General features: G+C 41.4%; 3 protein-coding genes across 4 annotated transcripts; 1 reads left to right on the forward strand and 2 right to left on the reverse strand.

Annotated features, from left to right (window-relative positions):
• The first annotated feature begins 1,693 nt into the window (after window positions 1-1,693).
• Window positions 1,694-6,058, forward strand: homeza (homeobox and leucine zipper encoding a). 2 transcript variants are annotated; one of them, XM_061839417.1, is made up of 3 exons: window positions 1,694-2,224; window positions 3,023-3,095; window positions 3,458-6,058. In XM_061839417.1, the coding sequence occupies exon 3, from the start codon at window positions 3,485-3,487 to the stop codon at window positions 5,459-5,461; it is 1,977 nt and encodes a 658-aa protein (XP_061695401.1). In that variant the 5' UTR covers window positions 1,694-2,224; window positions 3,023-3,095; window positions 3,458-3,484; the 3' UTR covers window positions 5,462-6,058. The 2 variants fall into 2 exon arrangements, with proteins under 2 accessions (XP_061695401.1, XP_061695399.1); XM_061839415.1 differs by having other exon boundaries at window positions 1,695-2,224; window positions 3,016-3,095.
• A 671-nt stretch (window positions 6,059-6,729) lies between these two features.
• Window positions 6,730-12,275, reverse strand: LOC133510924 (RING finger protein 212B-like). Its single transcript, XM_061839419.1, has 13 exons — window positions 12,108-12,275; window positions 11,574-11,702; window positions 11,419-11,471; window positions 8,895-8,969; window positions 8,716-8,822; window positions 8,529-8,631; window positions 8,430-8,458; window positions 8,317-8,357; window positions 7,751-7,775; window positions 7,589-7,649; window positions 7,380-7,437; window positions 7,258-7,288; window positions 6,730-7,185 (listed from the first exon to the last, which is right to left on the reverse strand). Exons 2-13 carry the CDS (start codon window positions 11,671-11,673, stop codon window positions 7,122-7,124), a joined length of 747 nt encoding a protein of 248 aa, XP_061695403.1. The 5' UTR covers window positions 11,674-11,702; window positions 12,108-12,275; the 3' UTR covers window positions 6,730-7,121.
• A 1,422-nt stretch (window positions 12,276-13,697) lies between these two features.
• Window positions 13,698-15,727, reverse strand: LOC133510859 (zona pellucida sperm-binding protein 3-like). Its single transcript, XM_061839294.1, has 9 exons — window positions 15,569-15,727; window positions 15,322-15,488; window positions 15,150-15,250; window positions 14,985-15,073; window positions 14,739-14,916; window positions 14,566-14,671; window positions 14,397-14,482; window positions 13,999-14,090; window positions 13,698-13,925 (listed from the first exon to the last, which is right to left on the reverse strand). The coding sequence occupies exons 1-9, from the start codon at window positions 15,633-15,635 to the stop codon at window positions 13,852-13,854; spliced, it is 960 nt and encodes a 319-aa protein (XP_061695278.1). The 5' UTR covers window positions 15,636-15,727; the 3' UTR covers window positions 13,698-13,851.
• Window positions 15,728-18,091: the final 2,364 nt, after the last annotated feature.

An 18,091-nucleotide genomic window follows, 5' to 3' on the forward strand; every position in this document is an offset into this window, starting at 1 on the left:
GTAAAACTATTTCAGATACGCATGAAGCTACTTTGTCTAATATTTGATGTGGATGCAGCGGAGTACTATTTTTGATAAAATGTTAAAGCATACATACTTGTATGAATGTAATTAATTGCTTCTATACGGTCCAGTATGTCTTGATAAATGAAGAAATGGTGGGAAAGACTTTTTCTCTCCTTAAAAACACGAAATGTAACATCTAATGCTACCACACCCCTAAAATGTGTTGGGCTAATTGAAAATTCAAATCTTAACTTTTCATGTTCACCCAATGTGTGTGTAGGTTTTCTCCTGGTACACGTTACTCTGTAACCTGTTAACCGACTGAATTACCCAAGGGTGTAATAGGAATATGAATGGTTGTGCAGGCTTCCAATATCAGGCGACCAGTCCAAGGTTTATCATTCCTGTTGCCCAATGTCAGTCAATTAGATAGGCTCCAGATCATCTGCAAACCTAATGTAGGCAAGCTGTATAGAAAATGGGTGGATGGATGGATCTTGGAAAAAAAAGGAAAAGAGTTTGTTTCACCGCTCTGTCACTTGGGATACATGTTTTTTGATGGCGTAAACAATTGCATTTTTTTTTCTGAGGTAATTGTAGACACATCTGATACAATTTATTTCATCACAGTAGTCTCCCTGAATAACCATCTCCTCATGGGGAAAAAAAAATCCTCAGGACAAGAAAATGCTGCTATTGGTAACCAAACCAGGAGGATCTACCAAAAAACAAAGTGTGGAACTTTATCAAATCCCATTTGGATATTGTAAATGAGTGAAAATTGAAAACCACAGATGTGATGCATTTTTGGGAAAAGTGTTTTGTGGTGACTCATGGGCAGCTGTGGTTCAGCTGGTAGAGCGGGTCGATCTCTGGTACAAATCCTGACGACAACTGTCTGCGTATCAAAGTGTCACTGAGCATGACAGTGAAGCCTTATTTGCTGCCCCACCTTGCACCGCCGCAGTTGCCCATTGATGAGTGTGTGTGTGTGTGTGTGTGTGTATGTGTGTGTGTGTAAGACTGTGACTGTGAGGTGTTAGGGTTAAAACCCTTTGCACACTGTGACAGTGTAGATAAAGTATGATATAAATGCAGTCCATTTACCATTTCATGATCTGATGGCCTCTGACCTCACCCAACAGTGTTGTGCGCGTCCATTATTTTTGAGAAGGCTACGACCCTTCAGATGACTTCTGTACAGTAGTCATTTAATTTCTGACTCCAGTTTGATGTAAATGACCTGTCCGGCCCTCTACGTATATAGTACAGCTTATTCTACACTGCTTATGCTTATTGGGTCGCCGAGTGCGCTCATGGGCACATGTAGCCAAACAACCCTTGAAACTTACATGCACACCTAAAGACAATTCAGTCTCACATGTATGTTTGTGGAATGTGAGCGGAAGCCCAAGTACCTAGAGAAACCCCGTTTTCTCTACAGTGGTCTTTTTTGTTTGTTTTCATGTCAAACTCCAGTTTCTCTTGCATGTAATGCATTGTAACGTCACTATATACTGATGAACACTTCAAAACACACCATGACAATAAAAAGGGAAGGACGGCACAGTGCAGCGTTGCGGACACTAGTGGTTGGTGGGGGAATAAATGATTGTCTACACAAATAAATCTCTGATTCGTAAATAGTATGTGGGCCAGATCTGAAGGGGGCGCGCAGCGTGGTTGACGTATGAAAAAAGTGTTGAGGCCACTGGCCGAGATTTGTTGTACAGACGCTTGCTCCCACCAATGTGAGGCCTTCCCCGGCAGACTGGCACACCCACCCCGGCGAGGCCGTGACAGTCAGTTGGGCCTCACTGGGCTTCCTGGTCCGCGGCTCCGCCTCGCCTCGATCTGGCCGGACACTGGAAACACTTCTCAACAGAACAAAAGCGGCCGCGGACTAAGCAGCGATCGCGACTGAACGGCTCTCAGTTGCAAGTTAAAAACGGCCAAACGGCGAGCGAGCGAGAGGGAGTGGGAAAAAGGGCGACAAACTTGCTCGGCGTCGCATCTCGCGTGCCTCGGCCGGTAATCCGACGCGGTGCTCGGTTAAATAAGACCAGGGTCAAGCCGCCAGACGGACGGGCATTGTGTCCAGTCTTCTTCCAAACTTCGGCCATTTGGAGCCGCCTCTCGCCAAACGGGAGCTGGCCTTTTTCGTTTTGTTTGTATTTTCTCTCGCACGGAGCCCCAGGTCGACGGATTTTGTGGGGTGGTAAGTTTTATTTTTATTTGACGTGAAAGCGAAGTGTGTCTGGCGGCGAAGTGCGCCAGTTCACTGAAGCGTTTTACTTAGTACGCCATAAAGGGGCACACACACACACGCACACACTCACGACTACCATTGTTAGTGGCACATCGAGTAACTTTTGGGCCCAATCGCCCCTCTCACTTCGAAAATAGATTTTTTTTTAATTGCAATGTTTGTGTTAAAGTACAACTAAAAAAAAAAAAAAAAAAAAAGGGCAAAAACAACGTGGGCGGCTACTAAATTGCCAGCCCCGTTTGTTCCAGTAGGTGACGAATGACGAACGTCGTGGTGTTGGAGTCTGCTCGTGGTTTGGTTACACATTTCTTGCGTAGCTAAAGCGACCTAAATCTTCGGCCATGGCGCACTCTCAAAACAAGATGCGCACTATTCCCTCTGATTCCCAATTAACATGGGCTCTCCTCAGGAAAATTCACTTTTCTTTCATTTTCTTTGTTTATTTTTTTTTTTAATTATGGAGAATGGCACCCAAGCTGTTTACTCACTCATTCATACACTCAAATGAAAAAACAAACATGAACTTGGTATTTGTAATTAACTGCTTATCCACTGATTAATTCAAAATAGTTTTACATAAAGATTCAATTGTAGACTTGGCTAGTTTTATACATACTTGTTGCTTAACATTTAACTACGTTTTTCAAACTCATTATTTTCGTTTTGTTTGCTACTTTTTTTTTTTTTTACCAGGAAAAAAAATCAGGACTCAATACTGACATTTTTTTTTCATTTCCAAGTTCACAGGTTTCTCCGCAGTTTGCCTTTGTGAAGCGGCTCTACTTCTCTTGGAAGTGGAACAAAGCTCAACGAGAAAAGGGTGAGAACGTAAACCGTGAAGGGTTTTCTCATGGATGTCCGTTCTCTGCGCTCCCACCCTTTGCGACCAGTGCTCCCCATGCCTCCCGCCCCCCCTGCTCACACAAAACAAAAGTCACCCACCACACTTTGGGGGAGGGGAACCCAGTCTGGACAGGGTATACGACTCGTTTCAGTAAGAGTTCAGAATAAGGAGTTCAAAGTAGAGGGGGAGGGGAAACAGCTGTCCGATAACTGACGTCGACAAAGAGGATAAAACAACAGTTCTTAAAAGATAAATTAAACACTAAAGCATATAAACTGTAGCACTCTGACATGTTTTACCAGATGATCAATATCTAAGATCCCCCTGTTTCCTTCTAGGTGAAAGACCCGAGGTACAAGGCCCAGATGGCGACCTACGAGGAACAAAATGGCACAGTGGGACTATATGCAGCCAAGAAGTTTTTGGATGGCAAAATGACAAAGACTGCTTGTAAATTAAAGCAAGAAGATAAACGCGCTGCTAAAGATTTGCATCTTTCTGCCAGGTCATCAGAAAACAGTCCGGGCTCTGCATCCAGTTTTACCACCAACCACAATTCTGTTGTGTGCTTGCCCCTTGTGTCAGAAGAACTCAAATTGGTGTGGACACATTCTGATCAAACCCGTGAACTTGACTCCATTCCAGAGCTGGTCCAAGCCTTTAACTTGTTTCCGTACCCATCGTCACTTGAGGTCAACTCCCTAGCACGGGTGTGTTCTTTACCCTTGGACAAAGTCAAGGTTTGGTTTATGGTACAGAGAATTAAATATGGTATCAGTTGGTCATCAGAGGAGATCGAGGAGACACGACGGAAACTATCAGTGCCATATTCTTTTGATGACTCCACTGAAACAAGTGAGGAAACCAAAGTAATTGAGGATAAAGATTGTGAAGCGGAGCCCATTTTCCCCAGTGTGACTCATCAGAAAAAGAAACCAAAATGTGAATCACCAGATTCTTACAAACCAACCAAATCCACCTCCCCATGTTTCAGTTCCACATTGCCGCCACCTCAGGATTCTTATTTCTACCGTCCACCAAGCGACATGGTGTCAAGCGCTGCCGCAGCTGCTGCCGCTGCCGCCATCGATGCCGCTGCAGAGATGTCCTTAGACCTTTCAGGATCCTCTCCGCAACAAAACCGTCATGGACGCTATAAAAAGTCAAAAGCTCAGCTCGCTGCACTCCGCAAGAGCTTCTTGAGAGAAAACTGGCCCGCAGAGGTGGAGCTAAGGCGCTTGCAGGAGGAGACCGGTTTGAGCCGCAATGACATCCGCAAATGGTTCAGCGACAGCCGTTACCAGCTTAGAGTCGGACGAGGAAGCCTGGCAGCAGCCCAGGGCTTTTCTAGCTTCACAGCTGTCGGAGGCAAGCCCGACCAACAAAGTGAACCTCTTTCACTTACGACTCAAAAGAGTCATTTTTTTAATCCCGCGGAGAAGGGCCAGGAGGGAGCTCGAAGCAATGCAATAAGAAATTCACATTTTTTTCAGACCTTCTTGTCTCACAGTCTCGAGGCATTTGGGGAACGGGACCTGGAGGGAGAGGGATATGAAGCAATTATGGAAGATCTCTCCGGTGACGGAGACAGTCTGCAAGACGGGGAACAAAGTGAAGAAGAACCTTTACAGTTGGTGAAGCCCTGCAAGCTTGACGAACTCGCTCCTCCACAGGAACCACCCGATGCATTCAAGTCCTCTCCCTGCTCCTCCCCCTCTGGAACGCCGCCACTTACAGCGTCACCATACAAACAGCCCCCCAACAGCATCAGCACATCAAAGAAGTCAGTCCACTCAGCCAGGGGCAATAATCTACACCTCTCAACAGCATCTACATCCCGAACATCTGCTGGCAGACCAAGGAAGACCAAGGAGCAGTTGGCATTATTAAAGCAGCACTTCTTACGCTGCCAGTGGCCCAAGAGTGAAGATTACACAGAACTTGTTAAGGTTACAGGTTTACCAAGAGCCGATGTTATCCAGTGGTTTGGGGACACACGTTACGCTGTTAAAAACGGCCAGCTGCGATGGGTCAAGGGGGTCCGTGACAAGTTCCTGGCAGAGCTTGCCGCCCAGCAGAGTAATGCCGGCTTACCTAATGGCTCGGGAACGTCTCCGCGGCTCGGAGGTAGCCGCAAACGTAAATCTCAAGTGAATGGAACCTGTACGGGTTCCCCAAATGTTCAGCCTTTAGTAAACTACTTCCTATCGACAGGATCACTCAACGAAAAAGACCTTGACATATTATGCAAGAAATCTAAAATGAGTTACCAACAGGTGCGAGATTGGTTTTCAGCTCAGGTCATTGGGGAGACTGACCAAGAATCTGTTGTTATGGATTAAAGCAATAGAACCATTCTTAAAGGTTCGTCTTGACTGAGTACTCCTAATACCGTCTCCACCAGCAAGCTTAGTTGTCACTTGGTAAATACATTTTGCTTTATTTGAAGCATGATTGTAACATTTAGTCTTCCAAGTACAAGCCCATTGAGGCATGTATATTTACTTCATTTTCTGCTTATCTTAATATATTTGAAACTGAAGAATTTTGCTGCCTGTGTTACTGTAAATAGGAAAGAAACATGTACACTGGTTTGCTATATATTTTTTCTTTGTTTAGATATAAACTGCAGAATAGCTAATTGTAGCAGTAATTTAAAATGGTGGTTCTTTTGGTACCTGAGTACAGTGGATGAGACAACGGTTCTGTTGACTTTGCCGCTGACATTTTGTGTAATCATTCCTTAATAACCCATTATTCCTTATAAGGAATGCACACTGGACATTTTCCCCTTTTAATTTGACATCTTGCACTTTGGATTTGGAGCCTGCTGCCGTTATGTTTAATAAGTCCAATTATTTCATGTACTAAACACTGTCCTCCTTTAACCTGCTGTTGTTTAACTTATACAGGTTTAGATTAAAAAAAGTGACAAACGTTGCCATTCACTTCTGCAGTATGTACCCAAAACACACTCCTTGCATCATTTGACTCATCTGTTGAAATAATGGTTTCACTTTCACTATTCGAAGAAAACACAAAATTGCATTCTCTGCTTCCTGCATTCTCATCATCCAAACAGATATGGAAACAGTATAGACTATGTGTAGCTGAACAATACAAAGAACAATTACATTTAGGTGGTTATCACAACATTTTATCTGTCCATTATCTAAGTTGCTTAACCCCACAAGGGTCGCTGTGGTGCTGGAGCCTATCGCACCTATCTTCGGCCAAGAGGTACAGTACACCCCGAACTGGTTGCCAGCCAATTGCAGGGCCATAGAGACAACAGTTGAACTCACAATCACACCTAGGGGCAATTTACAGTGTCCAATTCATGCATGTTTTTGGGAAGTGGGAGGAAACCCATGCAGGCACAGGGAGAACATGCAAACTCCACAAGGGGGGCCAGGATTTCAACCCTGGTCCTCAGAGCTGTGAGGCAGATGCTCTAACCAGTCACCTCACAGTGCTGCCTTATCACAACATATGATCAGAAAATATCTTTGAAATATATTGAATGGCACAATAGTGCTTTTAATCTTCAATAGTGTACATGCGCTGAGCCATTTGACTTGGTTAAATTTTGTAAAAATGTCTGAAACACTTGTTTTCATTTGTTTTATTTTTTTTTTCTCCAAAACACATTCAAATATGTTTAGTATGTGCAAGAACAATGCATCATATAACGTTTTTCATGTTGATAATGCATTTTGCAAGCCATTGTGGAACTAATGGTAGTGGCCCTCACACTTGTGGGGATATATAGTGTCTCACACTAACCCAGGAATAAGAAGCCACATGAAGAAACCAGATCAGCGAGCTCATATGACTCCTAAATTACTTAACGGAAAACAACATAGTGCAACAATTGAAATGTGTACCAAAAATACAGCTTTTTGTTGTCCACAAAAACATTTGCAACATTTGAAATGTGTACAAAAATTATTTTTTTCCCCACAAAAACGTTTTGTGTCTTTTCAAATAGAGCAGGTTTGATTATTGCCTCGGCGAGTGTATTGATAATCCAGTCATCGTCTGAAACCGGTAGAGGTTTGGTGATCTGACAATGACAAATGTGAACAACGACATGTGCAAATGGCATGAAACGACTGTAAAGGTGAGAATTCCTCACCTGATAGATGGGCTGACAGAGGCCGGAGTCCCTTTAAAAACAGGACAGTCAAGGCATTTTCATGTAAGAAAATCAATGCTAGTTTGTCCAAACTAAGGAGATAAAACACTCCAACACTTAACTGTGTCCATGTCCAAGTAGAGGGCTGTGGCTAGAAAAAGAAGTGGTCGATCCAGGAGTCTGAGTAAAGCATACACATTTTTCTCTAACTTAATAAAGTTGATCAAATAATGAATTTTGCATATCACCCAGCTCCACGAGGACAGAGGTGTGTACAGGAGAGCATTGTGTTCATATGAATTGATTACACAGAATAATCCCGCTACTTAACTGTACGAGATGCAAGACCTCTGTTTCTTGTCCACAATGGAGAATCTGCTGATTCGAATTGACTGAAAACCACAAAACACCATGGATCCCAAGATGATGGAAAGACTTTTCTTATGGCTGCCTCTATACATGAAAATATCATTGTTGACTGTGTGAAACATACCTCATAGTTCTTAAATGAGGGGTAACTGGAGACAGAAAACAAATTGAACTTGAATATAAACATTTACACTGACCAGCAATACAATGAACATCCGAATACTTGCCGTTCGGCAGAATATTCACCAAATTATTTTTTTAATTACTTCTTTCTTTTTTTGGAGGAGGGGTATCACTGTGTATAATTATTTTCTCCTACAATATAGTTATAACTGGCATTAATTATTCATTGACATTTGCTATTTGCGATCCAGACTGGTCCCTATAACCTGTGAATAGAGGGGGTCCGCGGTATATTAAAAAGATTGGCATTCAAGTTAGAGAAAAAAACTTCCAAAAAGTACCCCTCTCTTGCATTTTTGGAATTATGTGTAATTATACCCTGGGGATATTTGGAGAATCCCTCTACAACTGTATTTGGATCAACACTATAATACTGTTTATCACACCCCTGCAAAGAGTTTCATCGGAAATTGGTTGGGGAGGATTTCCATAATCCTGCCAAATTACAGACAAATGATAGAAACAAAATAACTTCATAGGAAGAAATGCTTGAATCAATGGTATTACCTGGAGAAGTGACAGCCACAGGAAGAGAGATCCTTTGAACACTGTATATGGGACGAAAATTTGTTACAGCCTCACCATAAGTCATAAATTGTGAGAAGTAAATTTGCTTTTACCCCTTTGTGTTAAATTGTCCTGGGGAGACCTACGGAGAGCAGACTTGTATCAAACAAACTAGTCCAAACAGTTTTCTTTTGAACTCCAAAAAGACGTACCCGCCTCTGCGAAAGAGGCTTTTTTAGCTCTGCCATCTCTCTTTTTAGCTCCATATTTTGACTTTTTAGATCAGCATTCTCTCGGTTCAATTCAGCAATTTGCCTTATGGGAAAAAAAAAACAAGAAGTGACCATCGCAAGAATTATTTTGCACAATTTTTGGGACCAATCAACACGTTTAAGTCACCTGTAACTCTGCTGTGTGATTTCTTTCAGATGTTTTTCCAGTTCAACTGACTTGTGCTTGAAGTACGCTGTTGCTCGCTCCATTTGTGTCCGTTGAAAATCGGCAATCTGAGGGAATACCCACCTTTAGACCGTTCGCTTTTAGATACAGTATTAATACAGGGTTTTCTGTGAACATACCTGTGAAATGTGTTCTAGCCGTGATTGGATGAGCTTCACAGGATCCTTGAAAAACACCTTTTCTTGTGGTTTCATCTACAACAGAGATCCTTTTTTTTTAAACAAACAAAACAGTTCTTAAACTTTATTAACTTTAAAATTGCTGATTTTGATCTGTTCTTTTATGACAACAAAAAGTAAACAGTGTAAACACATACAAGTACAGTTGTAGGATAATTCAGCATTTAATGTATTCCCGAATTTGGCGTTTCCAATCACCTATTTAACATTATGGTACAGCACAAGTCAAGATTATGACAATGCGAGTGCCCTGCAAAAACCATTCAGTATCTGGTGTGACCGCTTTTGGGCTCATAGTGCAACACATTTACTGTACAGATGCGTTTTCGGCAGCCGACAATTAAAGACCATTTTAAAATGTGGAGTTTTGCACTCTTTATTAGGCGATGGGGTGGGGTCGGAAAACCAGTCAGTATCTGGTCTGACCACCTTTTGCCTAACGCAGTGCAACACGTCCTTGTGGTCTGTGGAATGTTGGTCTACTGGATAGTGGCAGGAACTACAACATGCTACCTTACACACCGATCCAGAACTATCCAAAGATTCTCAACAGGCGGCACGTCCAATAAGCATGCTGGCCATGCAAGAATGGGGACGTTTTCAGCTTCCAGGGATTGTGTACAGATCCTTGCAAAATCAAGAATGTGTTGCACTTGGACCCCTAGGCTACCCCAATACAGTAAACATACATTGGAGAGTGACCTTTTTTGCGGGCATCGTATGGCACACCTTTGCAATAATCACAACTTATAATCAGCATCTTATGTCATACTCGTGAAATTGATGGATTATCTCAGCAAATAAAAAGTTGTTACAAACAAAGGCCTTTTGTGGAAGTAGAAAAGGATCTTTTGAGTACGGCACAGTGTTACGTTTATACTTTTGTTCATTATAATTAGTCTCCTTCAGCGGGATTGTAAGACTGTGCAAGTCATATTAAGTTCCTATTCATTTAACAAAAAAAATAGTTTTAAAGTTCATTTAAATTGAACCCCGGTCTTCAGAACTGTGAGGCCAAGCCTTTACAGCTGCGTCGCCGTGCCGCCCTCAAAAATATATATTGACAATAAATAATGCATCTTTGGACATCTATTTATCCAAGCGAGCCAGAGTGACAGAAATGAAATAATTGGTCTTCTATTAGATGGCAATAAGTACAAACAGCAATTGATGCACAGTGTGCCCTTGCACATTTGTGGGTCACCGTTTGTGGCCCCACATATTTGTGGATTTTGGTCTCAAAGTTTTTTTTCTTTATAATTATATAATTATATTATACATATAATTTAATTCAATTGTAAAGTAAAAAAATAACAGAGGCACAACATTAGACATGGCACCTTATGTGCACACTCCAGCTTTTGCAAATATTCTTGTGTGACTTGTCCGTCAAAGTAGAGTTAAACACACCGGTTACACTTTTAGCATGCCTGCCAACAAGCGTTTCAGTGTGTATGTAAGCTACCATATGATGGCACTTGCAAGGGAGTGAGGAATAAGTGCATTTCACATCTGTAAGCAGAAGAAGCTTACATTGCCCCAAGCACTGCCAGTGTAGGTAATATAAGCTTCTTCTGCATCCAGATGTGAATTGTAATTGTTTCTCACTGTCTCGTGAGCGCCATCATATGGTAGTTTACATACACATGCTGGCATTATTACTGATAGCGTAGCCAGCGTGTACTGCATCCATTATCTGTAGGGGTGTAAGGAACGTCACCCACGTGAATAACGGGAACACTGTATCTAGTTTTTGTGACATTTTTGTCTGTTGGTGTGCCGTGGAATTTTTCAATTGTAAAGTATGTGCCTTGTCTCAAAAAATGCTCAAATTCACTGCTGTGGTCAATATGTAATCAACAGGACGGTGGCATTTTTACACATAACCATGAGCGCTAGCAGTAACTTGCTAGCCGAAATAACATTTTTTTTGCTTGCTTGCGAGTCGTCTTGTATTAAAAGTGCGTGAACATACAGCAAGCAAGCCTTACATGAATGTCCTTGCCTGTACTTAGCACCGGTGACCACTCACACATTTTTTTCCTTCAACTTTTCTTAAAATACAGTCGGAGCAATCCCCTCGTGATGTCATCCCCATGGTAATGACTGTATCCAGTCGTGTTTGAGTTGACCAGATAAGAGCCCACTGATCATAAAAAAATGGGATGCGGTGGTATTGGAATACAAGATTTTATCGCAATAATGTAACATAGTGCAATTGGAAAATTTATAATTGAAATATATTTTGTATGTGCTGCATACCCCCCTTAATAGGACCACTCTTCCCTCTTAGTAAATATATGGACCAATTTAGCTGTTATTGTAACTACATAAACTGAATTGTGCATTATGCCTTAAATCGAATGATAGCCTGTGGAGTATTTTATTATTTTGTATGATCTTATTTATCTCTAAGTGCTCGAGTCCAGACAAACACGACATTCAAAAGATAACGATCACCAACCTGATCTGTGATGTACCGATAATTGCAGCTGGTTCCGCATATGACACATTGCTCTAAGGGAATGTACACAATCACAAAAGATGGGACTCAAATTATGTTGTCAATCAATCATTATTACAAGGCATCAGAATATTATGAAAAAAGATAAGGCTTGCCCGATTTAATGCAGGCCTCGCAGCAGATGTGTCCACAGGTGGACAGGGTAAACTTTGATCCTGATCTTGAAAAGCACTGGTTACAGTGGAACCAATCCATTTGTGTCCCTCTAATGCTATGTAGTTTAGCTGTAAACAAACATATAAACAAACAAACAAAAAGCTACGCACAAAAAAAAACAAAAGAGCTACAAGTAAAACTAGTCATATTCAGTGAAGTCCTAATAACTTGAAGCTTACTTTTCCGATAAATGTATGTACTTCTCTTTAATCATTTCATCAACCTATTAATATTCTTTGTGTATATTCAAAATTATCTCGCTATCAGACGATATATTATTATAACTAATAATAATATCTTAAAGCCTACACGTGTTAGCTTAAAAATGTGTTGTTACTTTAAATCATTTTATATAATAACATTTTATTAAATTCATTTAAATCAAATTTTACATATATTCACGTATGTCTACGGACACAAAATACTTGGCAGGCTGTTGAATACATTTATAAATAGCATCTAAGTCATCTTACCTGGTGCAAATGACAGAAGTGGCAGACAAATATTGACAAAAGTTTATTAGCAGCGGTTAGCAGGCTAGCAGTAGCTCAGTGGCTCTTAACTGATGAATTACGAGTGTTGAGGCATCTACTGAACTTCGGGACGAATGTGAATGGGGGGGGGGGGGGGGGGATGTACGAGTCCACCGGAATCCACAAATCAGCGAAAAAAAAATCAGAGTCTCTGTTCACAAACATTCAGAAGCACTGTATGACTGTGAGTAACGACATTACAAATGCACTCTTTCCAACATTGGTTCACAGAAATAAAACACGCTCATAGTGTTAATACAGTTTTGCACTTGAAAATGTATCACAAAAAAATACAGTTTATTATAGGAATCATAATTTAGTGAAGTCAGAAATACTGTACATCACATGAATTACTCCAACACAGTCTGCCAATATTGTTCATTAATTTAGACGAGCAATAAAACTATTCCATTATAAATATGCAAATGTTGTCTTCTGCTACTTTCAAGACATTTTCATGGTACACATACTGTAAATTAATTGTATCAACCACATTATTCCTCCCAAATTTTAATAATTTCATCTGCTCCATTCACATTTCATTCAAATTTGTACATAAAATAAATGAATACAGCACAAAAGGAAAAGATGAAGAAGTCAACTATTTTTGAGGAATTTTTTTTGTCTTTTGGCCAATTGGTCCAGTGCTTCTTGATAAACTGGATTTATTTAAGCATTTTCCTTTCCATCCATCCATTTTCTATATCCTCATAGTGAGGATATAGCATCATGGGTGAATTGAAGCTGTTCCCAGCTAACTTTTGGCCAACAAGCAGGCTCCACAGTGGATGACCGCAAAGCACCATTTATCCCTATGGATTTCAAACCCGGGTCCCCGGGGATTAAATCCTGGCCTCACCTGTGAGGAGTTTGCATGTTCTCCCCATGTCTGCATGGGTTTTTAATCGAGGCACTCCCATTTGCTCCCACATCCCAAATCATGGACTACAAATCAAAGATTCTAAATTCCCCTTAGGTGTGATTGTGAGTGTGACTTGTCTGTCTCCATGTACCCTCCAATTGGGAACCAGTTCAGGGTGTACCCCGCCTGCTGCCTGACAACAGGTGGGATAGGCTCAACCACTCCTGTAACCCTTTTGATAAGCAGGTCAGAAAATAATTTCAAACCCAAACCCTCAGGACAGTTAGGCAGACATGCTGCCCACTAATCACCATGCATTTTTTTTTTTTTTAAATCAAAAATAGAGGCTTAATTGTTGCAAGTCACCCACAGATGCAGTTGTGTTGACCCTCCCCCAATTAGAAAGCAGCAAGGGCAATCACGTAAACTAATTGTGTGACCTACAGTTAGGCTAAGCCAAGGACTCCAACTGAATGAGAAGCAACATTAAGTTTTTGCACATGCCCTAAAATTGAGTTTTAAGTGTAGTAGCAGAGAGTTTTTGGATTCATTTTTTAAACATTTGTGCATACTAGTCCTTGACCGCCCATGTAGTAAGGAGAGGGGGGGGGACAAAAAAAAAAAAAAAAAAAAAAAAAAAAAAAAAACTGGAGTATACACAGCAAGTGTAGAAATCATGTGGGAAGCATTCCAGCAAAATAGTTGCTCCATTTTTATTGATATACATAATGCAGGAAAGAAAGTTTGACACCCAAGCAGCTTGTGAAAGCCTCCCACTGAATCATCTGGTTCATTCCTGTTGGAAAGTTATGCAGGGATATTCTAATCATAGGACGTTCCCTCTTCAGTGATCGTCAGGGGTCCAAGGACTGCATTCTGGATGATTCCATGTTTCCCTGCAAGTACAAAAATAAAAAATTTTAGACCAGTACAATGTATCCAGCAAAGTTAAAATATTTATATAAATACCTGAAGTGACACTCCTTGACCACCTAGATTTGCAGGTAGTTTCACAACAGTCACATAACTTGCTATGAGTGGGGTTGTCCAACAGCTCCCAACTGAAAGATTTTTTTCTTCAAAACATGTAGCAGTCATTGCTGTAAAACATTCCTTTTCCAAGCAAATAAAGATTTAATTGTGGAAGTATGTGCCACCAGGATTTGAAATCTAACTGCGATTGGCTGGGTGTTCGGTTCTGACCTGAAGTAACCCTGGCTGGTGGGACAGACCGAATTGTGAACATTGAAGTTACACTGAAAATGTGATCACTTAACATTTCAAAGCCAAATCTTGGTGGCACATATGCCATATTAAGTTTCCCCAAACAGCGGTCACCATTTATAGCGAAAAGGTTTGCCTTTTACCCATGCCCTTTGACAAAGTTGCACGCCTTCTTAGTGTTGTCAATACCAGATGGATCCCAAGCCACAAGTTTACAGTGGATGAACACCTGTTGAAAAGAGGATGCACAAGAGCATTTAAATGGGGGGGGGGGGGGGGGAGAGACACTATAGAATTTAAAATGAAAGTTACCTCTTCTTCCAGAGCAAATCTAAATGCCTGAAGGGATAATTTGACTTCTGATGGGACCTGCCTTGGTTCAAATTTGGAACGAGACACCTTACTGTCCAAAAGGCACCTATTAGAAAAGGAAAATGCAATATTTTATTATAATTTCACCCATGAGAGAGGCTGTATGAGCGTACCCTTTATTGCCAATAATGTTGTAAAAATGGTCAGGCTGCGAGTCTGGTGTAGTGGTTGCTATGCACTCCTCCATCAGCAGGAGCAATGGCTGATGGGTTTTTTCATCCACACGAGCCATGATTGGAATGAATGAACCAAGTACAAAACGGGTTGATTCAGCTGGGCCAGTGAAGTCCTCTTCCGAAAAGATAAAATAATGCAAATTAGGTTAAGCAGAAAAGTTGTCATTTTAGCCATGAACCTACCATTCATAAGTGCCATATGAAACATAAGATCTGATTGGCCATAAGTTGAGAACACCGGCTCATAGCTGAGTGGAGTCCAGCCTTTTGGCCTACCAAAAAAAAAAAAAAAAAAAAGAATGAGTTTACAATTTCAGAACTACTTTATACATACACACGTATACCTACCTGTCAAATGTGCAAACAACAGGATGAACAAAGGTTTGCGTTTGAGAACCAGGAGACAGATAAGTCAAGTCATTGGTGTGTACGACTTGGTTTCCAGTGACCTGTTAGATTAAGACAAAGAGTTAAGGAATCAAGCTCACAAGACTGCAACGTAAACATACACAGTACTCACCATTGTCCTGAAGTTACAGTCTGTATACTCAACGCTGAAAGTTGCTTCTCGAGCAGAGATGCTGGTAGGAACACACGTCCCCAAGCGGAAAAGCGATGTATCAGCATGAAGTCTGCTTTCCGTCCACACCGCCAACACAAAATCAGGCCTACAGTCCAGCTTGACATCTTGTGAGGAAGAAACGTTACAACATTGTGTAAACTACAACCACCAAAAACACAAAGTTAAAAACTGCCAACCCAATTACCTGCATACACTGAAATGGCAGCAAAGAAGCTCAGAAGCAATGCACTATGCCAAATGAAAGCCATCATGACTGAATATGTGCTTAGTACACTGATGCTGTTTTTATTCACTCTGGCTGGATGGTGACAATGAAGTGAAACGTTTTCACCTGGTGTGTGCCAAGTAGGGCAGGTGCACCTGATTACACTCGGCTCTGTCCACATTCCATGTTGGTGCACTGCAAAAATTCTCATATTGTCTATAGCAGGGCTCAGCAACCTTTTTGAGGCTGAGGGCTACTTCGTGAGCACCGATCGTATGAAGGGCTACGTGACCTGTTTGCGGCAAATTAACAGACTCAGTTCATCACACGTACATAAAATATTTTTGTTTTAATTTATTGGAGTAAATGACATTACAGGTATTTTAAAATTTTAATTCACGTAAGCAAGTCAGATTCAGAATTTAAAGCACCTATGGAAGTTTTAGAACAAACCCCATGGGCGCCTTATATGGTCCTCGGGGGCTACCATTCGCCCGCGGGCACCTCGTTGGTGACCCCTGGTCTATAGCAAACAAAAATGCAATACAACATGCAACTGTGCCATATTTAATCACATGAAAAAAAATATAAACAACTGAAATGAAATGCAGTACATAATTCTCACAGGAGATTAAAATTATGATTATTACGTGTGAAGATAGCTAATGGTGTGTTTTACATGGAACACATGGAGGCCCTGTAGCTCAGTGGTTAGAGCACTGGTTTGGTAAACCAGGGGTTTTGGGTTTGTATCCCATTGGGGCCTTCACTGCCTGAGAAGGGTTGCGTCAAGAAGGGCATCTGGCTGGTCCGACAAACCGAAAGAAACAAACACACATGTTTTTGTCTTATTGAGATAAAAGTCTCCCAACAGGCCACCATCAAGGAAATAACACTTCTTTTTCGTTTAATGCATAAAACAAAGGGTAAAAAAGATGTTTATTAATTAATTCTTATTCTAGAACGACATTTACGCGGTAAGAATACTGATGGATTAGCATTTTGAAGACAAACTGACAAACTTGGTTGCATACTGACCTTTCTCCCTTTCTTCTCTTGGAAAACGCTCCATGTGTACTGGAGGCAGCCATGTTGGGTCAGGAACGAAAGGGAAAGTTATCCTCTCCTGGTACCAAATTATGGCTTCAGATTAAAACACTTAAATACTTTGATATACTGAAGGATATAATGCATGAAAATCATGATGTCCCAAAAATGGGACGCTGCCGACGAATAGGTTTTAACCCATACTGACACGTATGGCATGATTTTGTCTGTTTAAAAAAAAAAAAAAAAGACAGCTGAAATGGACCCATCTGTTTTTTCACCACACATCATGATGTTGTCATATATGGATTTTTGTATCTCCCGCCATGAAAATTCTCTCGATGGCATTCGTTTTGGAGAAGAAGCAGGAAGTGATGTTTTTGCAAGAAGCCCACACTGGCGGTTTCGTGAGTTTATACCTGTTTTACCAGTGCGAAAGTAGCTGGGTTTTTTTCCTGCGTGTTAGCCAAAATGCCGTCTCGTTGTATTGCTGGATTTTGCTTGAACACTCGGGTGGATTCACTCTTCACACTTTTCCAAAAGACCGGTTCATCATGAAAACTGGATTGCACAGGTGCAAAGGACGAGAGCTTCGTGGGTTCTAAATGACAGGTGGGTGTGTATAGAGCTATTTAAAAAACAATAGTAGGGGGACGACGATGTAATCCTCTCAGAAGTAACAAAAGAACCGCGTAAGTTAGGGGTGTTAAATGTGTCGATGTGCGCTGCCTCGGTATTCATTGTCGTCGCTCACGGCCACACCGGTCGTTGCTGTCGTTGTTAATCACCGCCGCAGAGGTGGATCGGGCGGGGAAGTGGTTTGGCGCGTACAGGAAGAGAAAGGAGCTTTCCTCCCACCCCCACCGGCTGCCAGTGTTTCGCCCGGTATGGGTCCTCCTGAGTACACTACATACTGTCATACATACTGTCTGGGAGTCTGTTGTTAGTTAGAAGTGATCCGCATAACATCTCAGTATGGCTTGAAACGATAGGGTAATATGGCCCTTGTCACTTCACTCGACTGTGAGATGTTCTCTTCTTCGAAAAGCGCTTCCGTGTCAGAAGGGGCGTCGGAAAAATCTGAAAATCTCTGTGGTTCGTCTCCCATTGCAGGTGGCACTTTGTCTTCTCAATGGTGACTATCCCAGTGTGACATCTGTAAATGACGTAGCAGGCAGTATGGCTACCACTCGGATGTCGAGTGAGACTTCCGCAACTTTGTACATGAATGACACGCTCTCCGTTCATATTTATTTTTTCATACAGAAATTGAAGAGAATAATATTAGATGTCATTTTCATAATATCTATTTTACAATGTATATAGGGATGTCAGTGGCACTTTAAGTTACTAGTGATTCAACAGGCTCTATCCCAGGGGTCACTAACATCTTCTAGCAGGCCTGTTGTAAAATTAGCTCACCAGTCATGGGACATTGTAATTTCCTAAAAATGT

The sequence above is a fragment of the Syngnathoides biaculeatus genome, chromosome 13 (assembly GCF_019802595.1).
Source record: "Syngnathoides biaculeatus isolate LvHL_M chromosome 13, ASM1980259v1, whole genome shotgun sequence".
Classification (NCBI taxonomy): Eukaryota; Metazoa; Chordata; class Actinopteri; order Syngnathiformes; family Syngnathidae; genus Syngnathoides; species Syngnathoides biaculeatus.